Source organism: Carassius carassius, chromosome 41 (assembly GCF_963082965.1).
Source record: "Carassius carassius chromosome 41, fCarCar2.1, whole genome shotgun sequence".
Taxonomy (NCBI): Eukaryota; Metazoa; Chordata; class Actinopteri; order Cypriniformes; family Cyprinidae; genus Carassius; species Carassius carassius.
The window spans coordinates 17,695,778-17,714,330 of NC_081795.1; the positions used below are offsets into that span (position 1 = coordinate 17,695,778).

Consider the following 18,553-nt stretch of genomic DNA (forward strand, 5'->3'; position numbering starts at 1 on the left):
CCATCTTTTTTAAAGTCGTATTTGTAAATCATTCAGCTCCAAAGGATTTTCTTATAATGTGAGACTTGCAAATGTAGTCTGACTCTCCCTGTCGCATGCAAACTGGAAACAGACCTGCTCTTTATAGGAGGAGCTGGGAAATGAGATAAGAACATCTTGAGTTGCCTGAGGCTCATGCTTTCCTCTGCTCTCTTATGGGAATGAGGAATGGGCCAAAGCCTCATCCTTCCTCCACCCACCCCGCCCCACTCCCCCTTCTCCACAGGACTGCCAGGCATGTAACCCAAGTACAGCTTTTTGTGACATGAATTTTCATTGCATGGTTTGACTTTTGTTGACCTCCATCTTCTACTACACTGAAAAAAAGTTTAGGGTCAGGTATATATTTTTTTTTTTACTGTTGAATGGTGTTCGGGTCTGTGGGATCCATTTTCACTTTTTGTCAAAAAAAAAAAACTCCTTTTCCTTTTGATTCAATTAATATATTTTTTAAGCTTATTTGTTCTGGATGTGTGTTGCTGGGGCTGGATAAAATAAGTTACTGTGCTCTCTTTGTCTCCAAAACATGTTACTGCTATGAAAACGTGTCTACACCATGGCATCCAGCCCAAGTGGAGCTGGATGCGTGAGGGAGAACCAGAGCGGACAGTTTGCCAGAGTGCTGTCATGTCAGTGCTGCGGAACAGCCTGGGTTCACAGCAGAAGCTGTGGCAGATGAGGTTCTTCCTGGGCTGACAACTGAGATAGATAAGTGCTAACCATTGGTGCTATTGTGAATGTAGTTGAAGACATATTTTTGATAAGACCTTAAGATTTTCTTTAAAGGAAACATGTAGAGAGGTGGGCGCCTTTTTGTTTGAAATTGCTTTTCTCCTGGTTATGTGTAGTCAGGGAGATAGGCAAGTTCTTCGGAACTGGAATGATGGTGGTAGTTTTGAAACATGTGGGAACAACAGCCTGACTCAGTGAGATGTTGAAAATGTCTGTGAAGACATCAGTGAGTTCTGCTGCACAGTCTTTCAGTACATGCCCAGGGATGTTGTCAGGACCTGGAGCTTTGCGTGCATTGATCCTGCTGAAGGATCTTCTCACGCTATCTGAGGTCAGCGTCATCACCTGGTAGCCGGGAGGAGGTGGAGTCTTCTGTGCAGTGGTGCTGTTTTGTTGCTCAAAGTGAGTGAAGAAGGTGTTCAGCTCGTTCAGCAGAGAGATGTTGTTGTCACAGGTCCGTGGTGGGGGCTTGTAGTCCGTAATGGTCTGTATCCCCTGCCACAGGTTCCTAGTGTCTCTGCTGTCGCTGAATTGATGAGTTATCCTCTTGGAGTGCTGTCTCTTAGCCTCTCTGATGCCACGGGACAGGTTGGCCCTAGCTGTTCTCAGGCCCACCTCATTTCCAGCTCTGAAGGCAGTGTTCCATGTCTTCAGGAGTCTGTAGATCTCCCCTGTCATCCATGGCTTCTGGTTGGCCCGGACAGTGATGGTTTTTGTGACCGTTACATCATCAATACACTTGTTGATGTAGGCAGTGACAGTCTCTGATTACTCCTGGAGGTCAGTGGTGTTATTGCATTTGGCAGCCTGCTTAAACATGTCCCAGTCAGTTGTGTTGAAGCAGTCTTGAAGAACCTCTGATGATCCTTCTGGCCACACTTTAATCTGTTCGTAAACTGGTTTGGCAACTTTAATGAGTGGTCTGTATGCAGGCATTAGCATAACAGTGATGTGTTCTGAGGCTCCGAGGTGGGGGAGGGGGAGGGCTTTGTAAGCTCCTCTCTGTGTGGTGTAAACAAAGTCCAAAATGTTATTAACTCGTGTTGGAAAGTTAATGTGTTGGTGTATTTTTGGAAACACACTCTTTAGGTCAGCATGGTTGAAATCCCCAGCTATGATGAGAAAAGCATCGGGGTGTGCTGTCTGCTGCTCACTGATGTGCTGGTACAGTTCATTTAGTGTGTCATTCCTGTTGCTGATGATGTTGAACAGGGGAATGTACACCGAAATGAGCAGTATAGCAGTATATTCTCCAGGCAGATAGAACGGCCGGCACTTAATAATCATAAACTCCACCAGGGGTGAGCAGTGTTTGCAGATCACAACAGTATCACGGCACCACACGTCATTGATGTAAACACAAAGCCCGCCGCCGCGGGTTTTTCCTCCCGTGACGAGAGCTCTGTCCGCTCGATAGCACGTCAGCTGGTCGAGCTGAATAACACAGTCTGGAATGCTGTTGCTGAGCCATGTTTCCGTGAACACAAAAACACAACAGTCTCTTACAGTCCTCTGAGTTGAGCGTTGTAATCGTATCTAGCCAAGTTTATTGTCCAACGAGCGTACGTTAGCCAGTACGATGGTGGGGATAGATGGCTTATGTGGGTTAACCGTTAGCCTAGCCCGGAAACCTCTGTGCTTACCCCTCTTCTGCTTCCTCTCACACCGCTTGTGGCGCCGCTGTGGGCGAGATGCAGTAGTGGGGGGCGGTGATGGTGAAGGCCTCCGTAGCAGACCGAGATCCCGCAGCTGTTCCGCGTGCGCAGAGTTTAACTGTAAAAATGCGGTTCTGCCGACATCGAGCAGAAACTCGCGACTGTATTTGCGCTCACAGACAGGTAGACGCAACGGCAAAGTACAAAAACACTGCGACTCACAAGACAAAAAAACACGAAAACACCGCTCTGTCGGAACAGATAGAAGCCGCTGTGTGTGGACGCGCCGCCATCTTGGTACCAGAACCTAACACTCAGCACGTTTCTCTGACCATCAACGGTGCGACTGTGGAGAGAGTGAGCAGCACCAAGTTCCTGGGTGTGCACATCACAGAGGACCTCTCCTGGACTGAAAACACAGCAGCACTTGCCAAGAAATCACAACAGTGTCTATACTTCCTCCGCAAACTGAGGAGAGCCAGAGCCCCACCCCCCATCATGTACACCTTCTACAGAGTCACCATCGAGAGCATCCTGACGAGCTGCATCACTGAGTGGCATGGTGCCTGCAACGCGTCCTGCCGAAAGACTCTGCAACGCATAGTGAGAGCAGCTGAGAAGATCATTGGTGTCTCTCTCCCCTCCCTCCAGGACATTAATGGAACCCGTCTCACCCGCAAAGCCCTCTGCATCACAGGTGATCCAACTCACCCGTCACACAGCTTCTTCAGTCTGCTACCATCAGGGAGGAGACTGCGGAGTCTCCAGGCCAGGACCAGCAGACTGAAGGACAGCTTCATCCACCAGGCTGTCTGGAAGCTGAACTCACTCCCAAACTTGCCCCCCCTCCCCTCTTCTGCCCCAGGCACCACTGAACTATAACCCCCCCCCCCCCCCCCCTCCTACACTAATTATATGATGGCACACTTGTCACTTTGTGCAGCATTGGTCTGCTCACTACCTCATTCAGCATGGAAGTGACGTCATTCCACTACCTCATCAGTCAGTTAAATAAAATAACTGCACTTGAGCCCTTTGTCACTTGTCACTTTAATCAGACTTAATAAGATATTTTTAATAAGGGATTTTTTTTTTGCACTAAAAATCTTTTATCTGCACTGTTGTTCACTTCATTGATTTGCACTATATCTGTCATTTGCCTTGCGCTGCTTTATTTAACTTTATTTTTAATTTTATTATATGCCTTTTTTTTTTAATTCCCTTATTGTATAGTTGTATCTACATTTTATATTTGTTCTAGATTTTTTAGGCTTCAATGTTAATGTTATCTGTAGGCACCGGGGTCTGAGAGTAACGCAATTTCGTTTTTCTGTATGTATGTACAGTACATGTGGAAATTGACAATAAAGCAGACTTGAAACTTGAAACTTGAAGTTTTAGGCAAGGAAACGAGTGACAAGTAGGTGTCTTCCCAATGACTGACCACCCAGAAGGGCAGAAGGGGTAAGTAGCTAAGGCCGCCACATACACCTTCAGAGATAAACCTGAAGAGAATTGCTCCTACAAAAACTCCAGAACTGTACCAACTGGGCAGTTGACTGGGTCTTGCAGTCGCTGTCTGCACCAAGAAGTAAAAAGTTTCGACTTCAAGGCATACAGTTTCCGCGTAGATGGAGCTCTGGATTGGGGAATGGTCTTGACAACCTCAGTTGAGATACCAGATGCTAGGAGCTGTGCCCCCTCAGGGGCCATGCCCACAGCTTCCACAACTCCGGGCGGGGGTGAAGAATGGTGCCCCCCACCTGAGAGAGGAGGTCCCTCCTGATCACACTCTCCAGTGGCGAGCCATCGAGGAGGGACACCAGGTCCGAGAACCATACTCATGCCGGCCAGAACGGGGTTACTAACAGCAGATGGACCCCGTCCCAGCGTACTCTCTCCAGAACTCCCGGGAGCAGAACTATCGGGTGAAAAGCGTACAGACGAAGTATCAGCCATGTCTACACCATGGCATCCAGCCCAAGTGGAGCTGGATGCATGAGGGATAACCAAAGCGGACAGTGTGTCATTTCCTGTGACGCATACAGATCCACATCCGCCTGGCCAAACTCCTTCCAAAGGAGCTCCACCACCTTTGGGTGGAGTCTCCATCCCCCAGGCCTCAGCCCCTGTCTCAACAGGATGTCTGCCCCTTGATTGAGATACCTAGGAATATATACTGCTCTTAGGCCGGTGACACACTGGATGCGTGGCGTGAGTGTGGCGTTTCTGCTGCGTGGCGGCTGCCTCACGTTTTCTGTGTCTTTACACACCGGAATCGTGCCTGACGCGGCGCTGGCGCTGCTGCTGCTGTAGGTGACATGGAGGGAGGCCGCCGACAGACCAGGCTCTTGTGTTCACGACAACAATATCTATACTTCATGTTGAGCATAAATATAAAGCCTACTGATAAAGGACAACGTCAACAGTATTGACGGCAAAATAGACTATGTTTGACAGGTGCAATATTTGAAAATCGATAATCATTATATATTTTTTACATTACATTTATATCTGAATTTATGTCAACCTATAGACTTTCAAACATCAAATGTCATGAATTAATATGTATTTGTGTACAAAATGACATATAAATATGTTTTCCTTTTCTATTTTGCCTGGAAACGCTTCCAACACGCTTGCGTGTCATGTGAAAAATAGGCGTCGGTTCTATTTCTAGCATGCACATGTTTCTGCGCGGCTGAGACGTGCGTCTCACGCAGGCAGTCTGCAAGCTCCAACCTGTTAACATGGGAGCCGAATTAAAAACGGACACGCCACGCAGCTGAGACGCTTATGCCACGCACCCAGTGTGTTGCCGGCCTTAGTGAGAGAATCTTACCCTAAACAAAAGAAGGATCTGGCGCCCCAGCTTGTACAAGAGGTGTCAATGCAAACCCCCCTGACGATTGATGTAGGAGGCCACCGATGTGTTGTCTGTGTGGACAAGCGCATGATGTCTTCTTAGATCTGGAAGGAAGTGTGTTAGAGCTCAAAACACGGCCAGCATCTCCAGGCAGTTTATGTTCCACGTGAGATGAGGGCCTTCCCACAGACCCTGGTCCGAGTAGCCGCTCATGACTGCCCCCCAACCCCCAACCCCGCATCTGTCGTTAGTGTTACACAGTGACAACAAGCCCCTAGCATGGATATAAGTGTCTTTGAGATCTATTTTAACAAACCAATCCTTGGACTGGATTGAGATACTATCCGCCTTATAGTGAGCATCTTGAACCAAAGCCTTTTGATAGTGCAGTTCAGAAGATGGAGATCCAAGATCAGATGCAACCCTCCATCCTTCTTTGAAACAATGAATTAACATTGAGAGGCAGTACACATCCTCAAGAGAGTATCTACTGCTTGTTCCATTACCAAAGCCTGCTCGTGGCCCACTACTGTGGGAATGACCCTGTCCCGAGGCTGGCCTCTGGTGTTATTAGAGGAGCCAGTTCGGTGCCCTGAAGCGGATGACTGACAGGGAATGACCGACCTCACTCGAGGGGACGAGCTCTCCTGTGCTATACCATGGCCGGTCACCGATGTGGAGGGGTGCGGTTTGCAACTCTCTGCTTTTGAGATTGGTAGTATGAGGAGTGCTCCCTCTCAGCAGCCCCATGGGCCTGGGAGCAACAAGGGAGAAAATGCTGGAATTCTGCCTCTTGCTTCCTCGCTTCCTGAAACCTATTGACGACAGTGTTGACTGCATCACCGAAAAGGCCAGAGGGCAAGAGCAGTACGTATAGGACAGGGGTGGGCAAACTTTTTTGCTTAAGATCCACATTGGGCTTAAAAGTTTGACAGAGGGCCGCCCCAGTTGCAGATTATATTAGTTAACTAATATAAATTATATGTGAAACTCAATACATAAAAAAGTAAAGATTATCTACCTACCTTATCGAAGTTTGGTGTCTGTATTTAGTTGTGCCAATTCTCAGGACCGATCTCAGGTGTTCATCAGTTAACAGGGCTTGCTTTATTGCTTTATTGATGTTCATCGTGCTGAACGTCTGCTCACACATGTAGGTAGTCAAACAACACCAGCATTTTCGGTGTCAACTGTCCAATGTTTGGAAACTTGGTTTCATTTAGTGAAGCATAAAACTTATCCACTTTCAGGGAGGCGAACTTCTCCTTTAAGACAGAGTCACACTGCAGATCTATCAGTTACAACTGCAACTCCTGCGGTGCTGTTTCAGAGTCCAGTGACAGGGGACATGACATCAGCTGAAGTGACTTCTAAATTTTTCCAAAATCAGAGAATCGACGGCAAAATTCTCGGTGCAGGTAGTCCAGTGATTTGCTGTATTTTTTCGCATGTTGAGGGGCCTCTTTCTGCGTCGCAAGTGTGGGGAAATGAGTAAATGTGTTGTTTGCAATTTGCCTTGAGAATAAAGTCAAATTGGCTTTGAAGGCTTTAACATTTGTATGCATTTCATGCACAAATTGATATTTCTCTTGTAGCTTCTTGTTCAGCACATATATGTGTCCCAGTATGTCCACAGTGAATGCAAAATCACAAAGCCAGTCTGTGTTGCTCAGCTCAGGAAAATTGTCAGCCTTACCTATAAACTCCACTAATGAGCTTATCTCGCCTTTGAGGTCCCACACTTGCTGACATGCTTTCCTCAAACTTTACCAACAGATATTTGAGTGGTACAGTAAGTCCTAGTGACCAGCATCAGTTTGTTCATTTTGATCAGGCATCTGACTGTACTTGATTTTATTGATGCAATAAAAAAAATACATTTTGTTACAAATAGCTTTTCAGCAGCTAGTTAACAGGTGTGCTTTTAGCCCTAGCCTGATATGAGATAGATTGGTGTAATAAATTGGTCCCTGAAACTGAGCAGCATTGAGATAACATGCGAGAGCCAATCTTGCTGTGGCAGGATTTCGCACATACAGAAAATTGAACTCAGCGATGCTCCCGCAGCACAAGCTAGTTAACAAACTGGTCAGGTACGCAGGAGACTACAGCGCTGATAATTTTACCAATAAATAAGCTTAGTGGATGCTAACGTAAGGCAAAACTGCTACTGTGCAGGAAAAAATCTGCGATGTGTGCAATGTTGTCACGTTTTTGGGTCACTACCTTTACTGTAGAGCGGGTGTGATTGTTGTGTTACACAGTTTAAGACCACAGATGGGATTTTACGCTAGAACATAGGATGGCATGAGATCTTGCTGTATGTGCATGTGACAGTTTTTTTTTTTTTTTTTTAGTCTCTAGAGGATGAAAAAGCAGTCTTTTTTTGGGATACTGACGGTACACGGAAAATATACAAACATTCTGTGTGATGACTCACTTGGTTTCTATCTAGCAAGTATTGCCTAACAAAGGGTATCCTGCAAAAGGCTGCATTGAAAAACATACAGTAGATACAGCACTTTTTTGCCCAAAGTGCTATAAAAATCAGCGTGATTATAAATAAGTTGTATTTTGTGCATCATTTGTCTATAAGCTCATCACAAACGAGGTGCTTCCTTATCATCTATTGACTTAAGGTTTTTTTTTTTTTTTTTTTGATGTTCCACCACATCAATAAAACATACTGCTTCTTCCCTAAAGCATATTGGTGTGATTTCTCTTTGAGAGCACTGTTTTCTCATATTTTCTTTTTGTTGAAGTTATTAAATGACTGATTAGTTTGTGGCAGGTGTGCGGTAACAGCGCTAACAAGCTTAGTATCCGTGTTACTTTGCGGCATATACCACAGTGTTTTATTGCTGTTGGATTGGAGGACGTACGTAATTTTCCCTCAAAGTAATTATTTAAATAAATTGAAATATCAACTAGAAGATGCACTTCTTAAAGGGTTAGTTCACCCAAAAATGAAAATTATGTCATTAATGACTCACCCTCATGTCGTTCCAAATCTGTAAGACCTCCATTCATCTTCGGAAGACAGTTTAAGATATTTTAGATTTAGTCCGAGAGCTTTCTGTCCATCCACTGAAAATGTATGTACAGAAAGGTAATAAAAACATAATCAAAGGAGTCAATGTGACATCGGAGGGCCAGCTAGAATTTGTTGAAGCATTGAAAATACATTTTAGTCCAGAAATAACAAAAATTATGACTTTATTCAGCATTGTATTCGTTTCCTAGTCTGTTGTCAATCCGCGTTCACCACTCCGCAGTTGGTATGTGTTTTAAAACTCAAACTTAGAGTCATCATTTAGGGATAAACTGAGATCGATACTGTTTTTCTTTATTTCCAGACCAGTAATGTTGAGAATTCAACAGAATTGAAAATGACAACAATAAACTTCACTGCAAAAATGGAGACAGGCTTTGATTTATGTGGTGCCAGAAAGAAAAGGATCATCAGTTGTTCGCTAAATTGTGGGTCATGTAATTTGAACATTTTTATTGTGCCACAGCGGCACAAAGTCCTCTTTTGTATTATCTTTGTGTTTCTTTATTAGCTGCTCTTTTTTCTATAAAGGGTCTTTGATGGCCTGCAATACCTCTTTAATAACATAAGACTTCACTGGTGGCCCTAATATCATACAGAAAGGAAAGGCCCTTGATGACATGCAAATGAAGCAACTGTGTGTGAAGTGTGTTTGAGAAATGCATTAAGGTGCAGAGGGATTTGAAACATGTCATCTTCAGTGAAAAAAAAACAAAAAAAAACGAATATGCTGTTTCTTGTTGATTGAACAGAAGCAAATGAGAACACTTCAAGTATGACTTTAAAATTAATAACCAAACGTTGCAGCTGTCTCCTTTGCTGTATCGTAACATGATGTAGATATTTCTCAGTTTATTTCTTTTTAACGAAATCTAACATAAGCTTTGAAGTCATGGTTCAAGCAAACATGAAGAATTATGTTATTTATTCACCTTTATGTCCTTCCAAACTGATACACTCCTATATATATATATATATATATATATATATATATATATATATATATATATATATATATATATATATATATATATATATATATATTATTATTATTATTATTTAGGTTTTTTTAATCAAACATTAACTGATAAATGCTACACAACACCAAACACTGAAAGAATATAGTGACCATGGTCTCTCAATCTCCAAAAAAGACACTACAACTTGAATTTTCAGTCTTTTCTCTCATAAAGCTATCGTAATTCTTGGAATATAGTGTATTTGGACCATTTTATGATGCTTTTTTGGCTTGTTTGGAGCTTTTATGGCAGGAACGGTGTAACATTTACTCTAGTGTTCCAGAGGGGGGAAAAAATAAAATAACAGCATAGAAGAAGAATAAAGAAAAAAATATAATAAAAATAAAGTAACAGCATAGAAGAAAAGGAAGAAGACAAAAACAAACACATTATATAACTTATAAACACTTAAATAACTTAATTAAATATGTAATTTTTACATTATTTTGAAATATACTGTAAAACGTGACACAATTGATTTTTTATAGTATTTTGGAATATACAACTATTTAAAAAATATATTAAAATGTTATAAAATGTTATTCTACTGTAACAATACCAATTGCATTTACTGTACTGTTTATATGTTAACACTCCACCCATAGACTTAATTGCACTTACATCACACCTTATTAATATTATACATTTCAGTAGACATCAATAATGTCTTGTGAATTGATTTTGACATCGGTTATGTTGATGGGGCCTTATGATAAAGAGTACAGTTTTGCTTGGCCTTTTTTTTCATGATGGGAAATAGCTCTCCAATGACTACAGATTACATTATAGTATGTTATGTATTAAATTCATTAATCATAATGAACATGATGTGCATTATATTCATATTTATGATATAATTAAATACATTTCTCTACAGTGATCATGTGGCCATCGATAATACATGCACATGCTCTCTGAGTGTAATCTTAATTATATTAATGTATTACCTGGGGAATACATGATAACATTCAACTCTGCCTGCCTGTCTTGCAGAATGATTCCCTCCACGAGTTATGACTTCCTGGTGCGAGACCTCGTATCCGGGCGTGAGTACGACCTGTGCGTTCTGGCCGTCTATGATGATGGCGTGACCTCGCTGACCACCACACGGCAGGTGGGCTGTATCACATTTGTCACAGAGACAGAGTACAGCCAGTGCCAGTCACTCCGCAGCCATTTCCTGGGCGGAACCATGATCATCATCATCGGAGGAATCATCGTGGCCTCCGTCCTTGTTTTCATCATCATCCTCATGATCCGGTATAAAGTCTACAGCCATCAAGGGACAGATTCTGGAAAGGGAACACAAATGACAAATGTATGCTCACAAAGAAATGGAGGGCAAGCGGTGGGGCAGGTCCCGCACTCCAGCTCCAAAATCGTGGAGGGCCAAGAGGCTATGGGAGCGGGTTTAGGAGGGGCCTCCGCTAGTTTAAAAGACTCCACCGCCATGGTTCTGGTCACAGACTCTGAGACAACTGTGCAGATATCAGAGATGATCTCAGAGGACATAGTCAACCCCACACAAAAGAACCAACCCAGGACTTATATTGAGCTCAAGAGACAGCATTCTCATTCCACTAAAGAGGGTACGAGCACAGACACACCAAGAGGTATGTACACTGATTATTATTATTATTATTATTATTATTATAATTATTTAGTTTTAAAAAGGTTAAAAATATATTGGAATATGGTTTTTACATTTATATTTAGTCATTTAGCAGACACTTTTATCCGAAGCAACTTACAAATGAGGACAATGGAAACAATCAAAATCAACAAAAAGAGCATAGAATTCTATTTCAGTTTTTCCACTTCAAAATTTAACTTTTAATTTTATTGTTACTATAATTTATTTAAAAAAATTTTTGTAATTTAGTAGCAGTTTCTGAGTACAAATTGTTTCTACTACATTGTTAAAGGAATAGTTCACCCCAAAATAAAAATTTGCTGAACATTTACTCACTCTAGGCCATACAAGATGTAGATGATATTGTATCCTCATCAGAATAGATTTGGAGAAATGTAGCATTACATCACTTGCTCACCAATGGATCCTCCGCAGTGAATAGATGCCATCAGAATTAGAGTCCAAACAGCTAATTAATAATCCACAAGTAAATTTACAATAACAAGTAAGAAACAAGTAAAAAAAAAAAAGCTTCTTACAAGCATGCATCTTAATTGATGGGTGCTGTGTGGATCCAAAAGACATGATGAAAGACAAAAAAATTGCCAATACATATTTTCTATATTTGATACAATCACATCAGCATGATGTAGTTCAGCACACCATACCAGCTTCTAAAATTCAAATCTGCATTCCCTGGCTGGCGCTGAGCCTGATACATGCATTATAACCAATCACACAAGATGCTGTTAAGCTTATGAATGCAATGATCAATCAGGGGTATTCAGATGAGTCATCACTAAAATGGCAGTGTTTTTTTCACTCACTTACTGTTTGAATAACTATTTCTGGCGAATTATCTCGATAGATACAAAAAACTACAGATATGTGTATAAATCTGTAAGTAAGATATTCATTTCACACCGTAAACAGCTTCAGTGATTTTAATGGGAGTTTTCAAGAGTGCTTGAACTCTAAACTGTGAAAATGTTCTTTGCTCTCTGTACGAATGAAAGTAATGAAAGTGTTATGATAAGTAGTTTTTATTCATATTTTGTTCATGTTAAATTCACATTAAATATAAAGTCAGTCTTATTAAAAATATGTTATGGCTAATACTTTGACCAACACCCACCATCAACTAGCATAATCTATAAAGGTGAGAATCATAATATTTTATGATATAGTTAATGCATTTGGGAATGTTTCGAATAAAACATAAATAAATAAATAAAAAATTCAGTTCTATTTTGGCTGCTGTGTATCACATGATGCCACCCCCCCAACCTCCCCCCACGCCCACTTGTGCCCTCTCAAAAATAATGAATGCATGATGTCCCTGGTTGCACACATCAGGCTGCACTACCTACAGTTTGTGTTTCAGGCAGCCATCTCCTCTGTGCACTTCAGCACACTAAAAGAGCGAGTTCTAAAAGAGCAAAGATGCCATTCCATCCGTGCGTTTCTGGATGCGGTCGTTACCTGGCCCCAGGTGATGGTCACGATCGCTGCCTCTCATGTCTGGGCATTAAGCATACTGAGGTAGCTTTCGTGGAAAAGTCAAGTTTCGATTGCTGGACAATTACAGTCTCTGAGCTGCGGACCAAGCTCCGTTTCCAGCAAAGGGGTGGGGTACCTATGCCTTTGCCTATATCTAGGGTTCCCTCTGGCGGCAGCCGGGGTGGTGCTACTTCTGGCACTGGCCGGACTGGTCTCATGGTGACGGTGAGGAATTCCCCTCCGAGGAATCAACCACCAAGGGCTCCTCCTTCTGCTGGCACTTTGCGGCCATTGGGGCTGCCAAGAAAACAGGCTGGACCCTCCTGTGGGAACCACTTGTATCTTTCAGTGCTCCCCCACGATGATCAGATGACGATCGCTGCTTCGAAGTGTGAACCAGACCTTTCTGGAGAGGATGACCCGGCAGCACTGCAGCCATCTGGACAATTGGTTTTCTTCCTGGAGGTGCATGATGAGTTCACTGGGTTGTGGATGGCACCTCACTGCCAGAAACCACCCCAGTATATGAAAGTCCCTATAGTGGAGTGGTCGGTTGCAATGCAATTGTGCCAAATACCGCTGCCACCTGACGAGGCAAGAACTTCGCCCAGCAGTTCTCTGCTGCACAGAAGCAGACTGAGGCCATAAAACACATGCAGCTGCTGTCTCCACTCAGCCACCTGCAGCAGCACAAGCTGACCACGCTTCAGACCGGGAACGAGATGACCGGACCGGGTCCCTGCATTCTCCATCACTGCCCCACCGCAGGTACTTCGGTGGTTCCATTGGTGCCACTTGTACAGTTTCTGGGAGCCTGGCTAGCACTTCCCAGTCTGTCTTGTTGGCTCCGTCAGACCATCAGACTTGACTATGCAATCCAGTTTGCCCTGTGCCCTCCCAAGTTCAGGGGCGTCCACTTTACTTCAGTGAAGGCAGCAGATGCAGAGTTCGCACTGGCAAAGGATGCAATAGAGCCGGTCCCTCCAACTGATGAGGATGGGTTTTACAGACCTTACTTCCTTGTTCCCAAGAAAGGCGGTGGGTTGAGACCAATCTTGGATCTACGCATCTTGAACCAGGCCCTTCACAAGCTTCTGTTCATGATGCCCACACAGAAGCACATCTTCAGGTGTATCCATCCCCAAAATTGGAGCAAACGACCTGAAGGAGGTGTACTTTATATGTGTCAATCCTTCCATGCCACAGGCCATTCCTGCAGTTTGCATTCAAAGGACAGGAATATCAGTACAAGATCCTGGCCTTCAGTTTGTCCCTGTCGCCACATGTCTTCATGAAAGTTGTGGAGGCAGCCCTTGTTCCCCTGAGAGCACAGAGCATTCGCATTCTCAACTAGAATCCTAGACGACTGGCTCATACTTGCTCAGTCTCGGGATTGAACACAGTTGTGTGAACACAGGGACTTGGTGCTCTTGATCCTAAGCCATTTGGGCCTTCAGGTCAACTGGGAAAAGAGAAAAATCTCCCTGGTGCTGAGAATCTCTTTTCTCTGAATGGAATTGTACTCGGTCGAACAGACAGCATGCCTTACACAGGAACATGCTCAGTTGGTGTTGAACTGCTTATACTGCACATACTAGTCCACACGGACAACACTGTAACTGTTGTGTATATCCACATTGCATGTCGCAACTCATCTGCATTTACTAGTCCACACGGACAACACTGTAACTGTTGTGTATATCCCCCATTGCATGTCTCAACTCGTCCGTCAACTCTTCCTCTGGAGTCAGAAACATCGTGCCATTCACATACCTGGTCTGCACAACCGGGCAGCCGACGAGCTGTCATGAGCTGCACTCCCGGGAGAATGGAGACTCCATCTCCAGGCAGTGCAGCTGATTTGGAGTCATTTCAGAGCTGCTCAGGTAGACCTGTTTGCCTCTCCAGAAACCTCTCCCTGCCAGTCGTTTTACTTCCTGGCTGTGGGAACACTCAGCATGGACTCACTGACACACAGCTGGCCACAGGGCCTTTGCAAATTTGCGTTTCCCCAGGGAGCCTTCTTGCACACACACTGTGCAAGATCAGGGAGGATGAGCAGCAGGTCCTGCTAGTGGTGCCTTACTGACCCACTCGGACTTGATTCCGAAAATAAAGATCCTTGTGACAGCCCCTCCTTGGCAGATTATTCTTTGGAAAGATCTGTGTCCAGACCTCTGGAAACTTCATGTCTGGTCCCTGGATGGGACGCGGAGGTTCTAGGTGGCCTACCTCAAGAGGTAGTTGACACCATCACTTCGGCAAGAGCACCGTTTACAAGACATGCTTTAAATGAAACCCTGTTTGTCGAGTGGTGTTCGTCTCACCAAGAAGACTCTCAGAAATGTCCGATCAGAGTTGTGCTGTCCTTTCTGCAGCAGGGGTTGGAGCGAAGGCTGTCTCCCTCCACCCTTAAAGTCTACGTGGCTGCGATTGCTGCCAAGCATGACTCTGTGGAAGGGAAGTCGATGGGGATGCTTGACCTGATCATCAGGTACCTTAAGGCTATATCCCCCACGGCCCCCTCTATACCTTCCTGGCACTTTTCTGTAGTGCTCAGAGGACTACAGTAGGGCCCATTTGAGCAGACAGTCGAGCTAACATTTCTGTCAATAAAAAATCTACTCCTGTGTGCATTGGCCTCAATCAAGAGGATAGGGGACCTGTACACTTTTTCGGTCGATGATTCATGCCTAGGGTTTGGCCAAGCTGATTCCCAGGTAATCCTGAGGCCCATGCCTGGCTATGTTCCCATGGTTCCCACTACTCACTTCAGGGATTAAGTGATGAGCCTGAAAGCACTGCCCCCAGAGGAGGCAGACCCAGCCTTAGCTTTGCTTTGTCCCATCTGGGCATTGAGATGCTACGTAGACAGGACACAAAGCTTCCGTACCTCAGACCAGCTCTTTGTCTGTCCAGGCCAGCAGAAAGGGAATGTCGTCTCTAAGAATAGGATGGCCCACTGGAAAGTTGCTCATTCAGGTTGCAAGCTCACTCTACTAGAAGTGTTGCATCCTCCAAGGCTCTGGTTCGCAGTGCCTCGCTGACAGATATTTGTAGAGCTGCGAGCTGGGCAACCCCCAACACGTTCTCTATATTCTATAGCCTTCGTGTGGAGCCGATATTCTCCAGTTTTTTTCACCTCAAATGGGTAGAAGCACTAAGAGGACCCGACTTTGGGTCAGCTTGCTAAAACCGATCAAGAGAGTCCATATAGTAGGCCCTGTTGAGCTCCTCCATCCCCTCAGCAGCCAGACGTTCCTGTCCCACGTGGTACATGTAAATTTTTCATGTGTTATCCACAGGACACTGGAAGGGGCAGCACCTGTGGCCCTTTGGTAGAGATTTGTCAGTCATCCAAAATGACGTAGAGAGTGAACGACTGAAAGGGAACATCTCAGTTACGTATCCCAATGCTTCGTTCCCTCCTTCAGGGAACAAAGACATCACGTCCCATTGCCACAGCTTCTGTATCACTACTGAGTGGCCGGGTCACTGGATCGGCTCCTCAACGAAAATTTGAATATGCAATGCTCCTGCTGCCTACTTATACTCGTGCTGTGATCAGCGGCAGTTGGATGCAATAATTGCATGCAAATCTGCATTGGCTCGTTTAGTTTACACTCGAAGTGGATTGGTCTATCTAAGCAAGCTCCCAATTTGTCGGTCATCCGACATGACGTCTCCATTCCCTTCTTCAGGGAACGAGGGTTACAATACATAACCAAGACATTGTTCTCTCATATCAAAATCCACCAACATATTAGTTTAGAACAGTTTTGGACTGCCTTCACTTGTAAATGGTGCTTGATCTGTGCATATTTCTCTACTGATTCAGATGAGACAACTTTTTCACTGGAGAAATAAATATTATGGAGTATGGACTTGTATTTTAGCTGGAAGCAACAGTTTGAACAATATCTTGTTGGATGTGTTTCTTATAAACACAGCTTTTATATTCACAAGATGTTCATTGATTAACTGGAGTCGTAGGTGAACTATAACTAGAAAGAATTAAATATATTTTGTAAAATACAGCTAAAAGATAAAAATAAAATGTTAAGCAAGTACAATAAATAATGTGTCATTAAAATTGAAGGCAAATCACTTTTGGTATTTAAAATGCTTAAGGTTGCTTGCATGCAATTGCACATTTACATAACCTTTTGACAGTAGGCTTAAACAATGCCTGGACAGTTTACAACTGCTCCGAGTACATCTATATAGACTCTTGTAATTACCAGAAATTGAGCTATTCACCTTATTCAATAGGCCATGTCCAGGTATTTCTTAAGGAGCTTTTCCTTTGTTGAATTTGGATTTATCAGGTAATTGCAGTTTCTAGATGAATGCTCATGGAATTCAAGGGGACCTCATCCTTAAATCATTAAATAGATAAAGTCCATTCAGTCAAGAGCTGATGATGCAGAAAAGTGAACTTCCATGGTTCTCCTGATCCCGTCAGTCACCCCAGTACTAAAGGCAGTGAATTAAAAGTAATCATTAGCCAAGTAAGTTAGCACAGAATGAAATAGTATTGTCTGAAGGAGCATGATGGCTCAGACAGACACCTTTTTTTTTTAGGAATAGTACCTGAAATCGTTTTTTTTTTTTTTTTAGCAAATGGTTGGTGAAAAGAAACTTAATCTTCATAAAATGTTCACTGGCAACTTCAGTATATGATACTAAAAATAAATGTAAATAAGACTGATTATGTTCCATTAAATATATATGAGGTTTGAAGGATTAACTACGTTGGGACCAAATGTTGGTTTTATATCTATGAAATAACACACTTTCCAATAAATTTTAATACATTTTTCATTATAATAACTTGGGTACTAAAAAAAGGAGGGAGAGAGAGAGAGATTTTGTTAATATTTATTTATATATATATATATATATATATACATATATATATATATACATACATACTTGGTAATAGCTGCAGTTTTCGGTAATCAAAATTAGTTCTCTAAAATGTATATGTTATAATACTTCCCACCGACACGCTATCGATAAACAACATGTCGTCATAAGAAATGGCTTTATATTATACATCAGAGGAATCTCTGTATGGAAAAGTAGGATATATTTATTCCTCATGTGCAACAAACAGTTTGCTGATTAGCTGAACAGCGATCTTGACATCAGAAAGGTGTTTGCTCTGTATGAATCAAAAGGCTTCTTTCCATCACAGAATGTGTTTTCATTTGCCACTGGATAAGAGTCAGGATTACACAGCTCTCTGGAATACTCATCGTGATTGGTCAATTGCAGCATAATCGAGGGAAATTCTGCTGTATAATGACCATTATGCAGTATATTTGACTTTTGACCTTGTGTTGTGCAAGCTGTGCATGATCAGCTGATAATACATTATCTCTTACTTATCTGTTCTGTGACACATTATACTCTTGTTTCCTAGCAGTTAAAATCAGTTACGCCACAGACAGGCTGATGTCCTTCACCTCTGCCAGCACACTGTCCCCTGTGCTGTCACTAACACGGTCCTGCCCATCCCTCACTGCCATTTTTCTTTGTTCCCTAGACACAGCAAGCCTGCAGGTCAGTGACGAGAAGAGGGTTCAACGAGATTGGAGTGACTTTAAAATTTGATGACTCCTTCCGCTGTCTTACAAGAGACAGCCATCTGCCCTAAAGAGTAATGCCATCTTTTTTATTCTTCTGAATTCATCTATGTGGGATTTTAGATAGTTTATTTTGATAAGTTATAATTTTAAAACTTATATCAACCTAATTTATTTGTTTAATTGTTATCAATTACTTTCCATGTGGTTTAGTATGTTGGTCAAGTCACACTTGTACTCCTCGTGGAGAAAGAAAATAAAAGAAACAGAAAAGACCTCATTTGGAAACCAATGAGAAGCACATTTTATCAAAATAACTAAAAGCTGATTTTTTGAGACATCATCCTCAAATACTCTGCACATCTTGTTTGGATTCATGACTTTGATTTTCTTGCTGTTTTAGAGACATATTTAGGAAAAAACAGATTTCATATACAGTTTTAAAACGGTACTTTTTTATACTATA

General features: G+C 42.8%; 1 protein-coding gene across 3 annotated transcripts in view; it reads left to right on the forward strand.

Moving 5' to 3' along the window:
* The window catches only part of LOC132122913 (leucine-rich repeat and fibronectin type III domain-containing protein 1-like protein), a 122,872-nt gene that overhangs the window by 91,221 nt on the left and 13,098 nt on the right, over positions 1–18,553 (forward strand). For 2 of the 3 annotated variants that reach the window (XR_009426448.1, XR_009426449.1), the window contains 2 exons: positions 10,357–10,976; positions 18,048–18,161. Coding sequence is in view for 1 of the 3 variants with exons in the window: in XM_059533413.1 (XP_059389396.1) it covers positions 10,357–10,976; positions 18,048–18,115 (688 nt within the window). In the remaining 2 variants the exon portion in view is untranslated. Of the gene's footprint in view, positions 1–10,356; positions 10,977–18,047; positions 18,350–18,553 lie in introns of those variants that run through there. The other variant, XM_059533413.1, reaches the window with a different exon arrangement.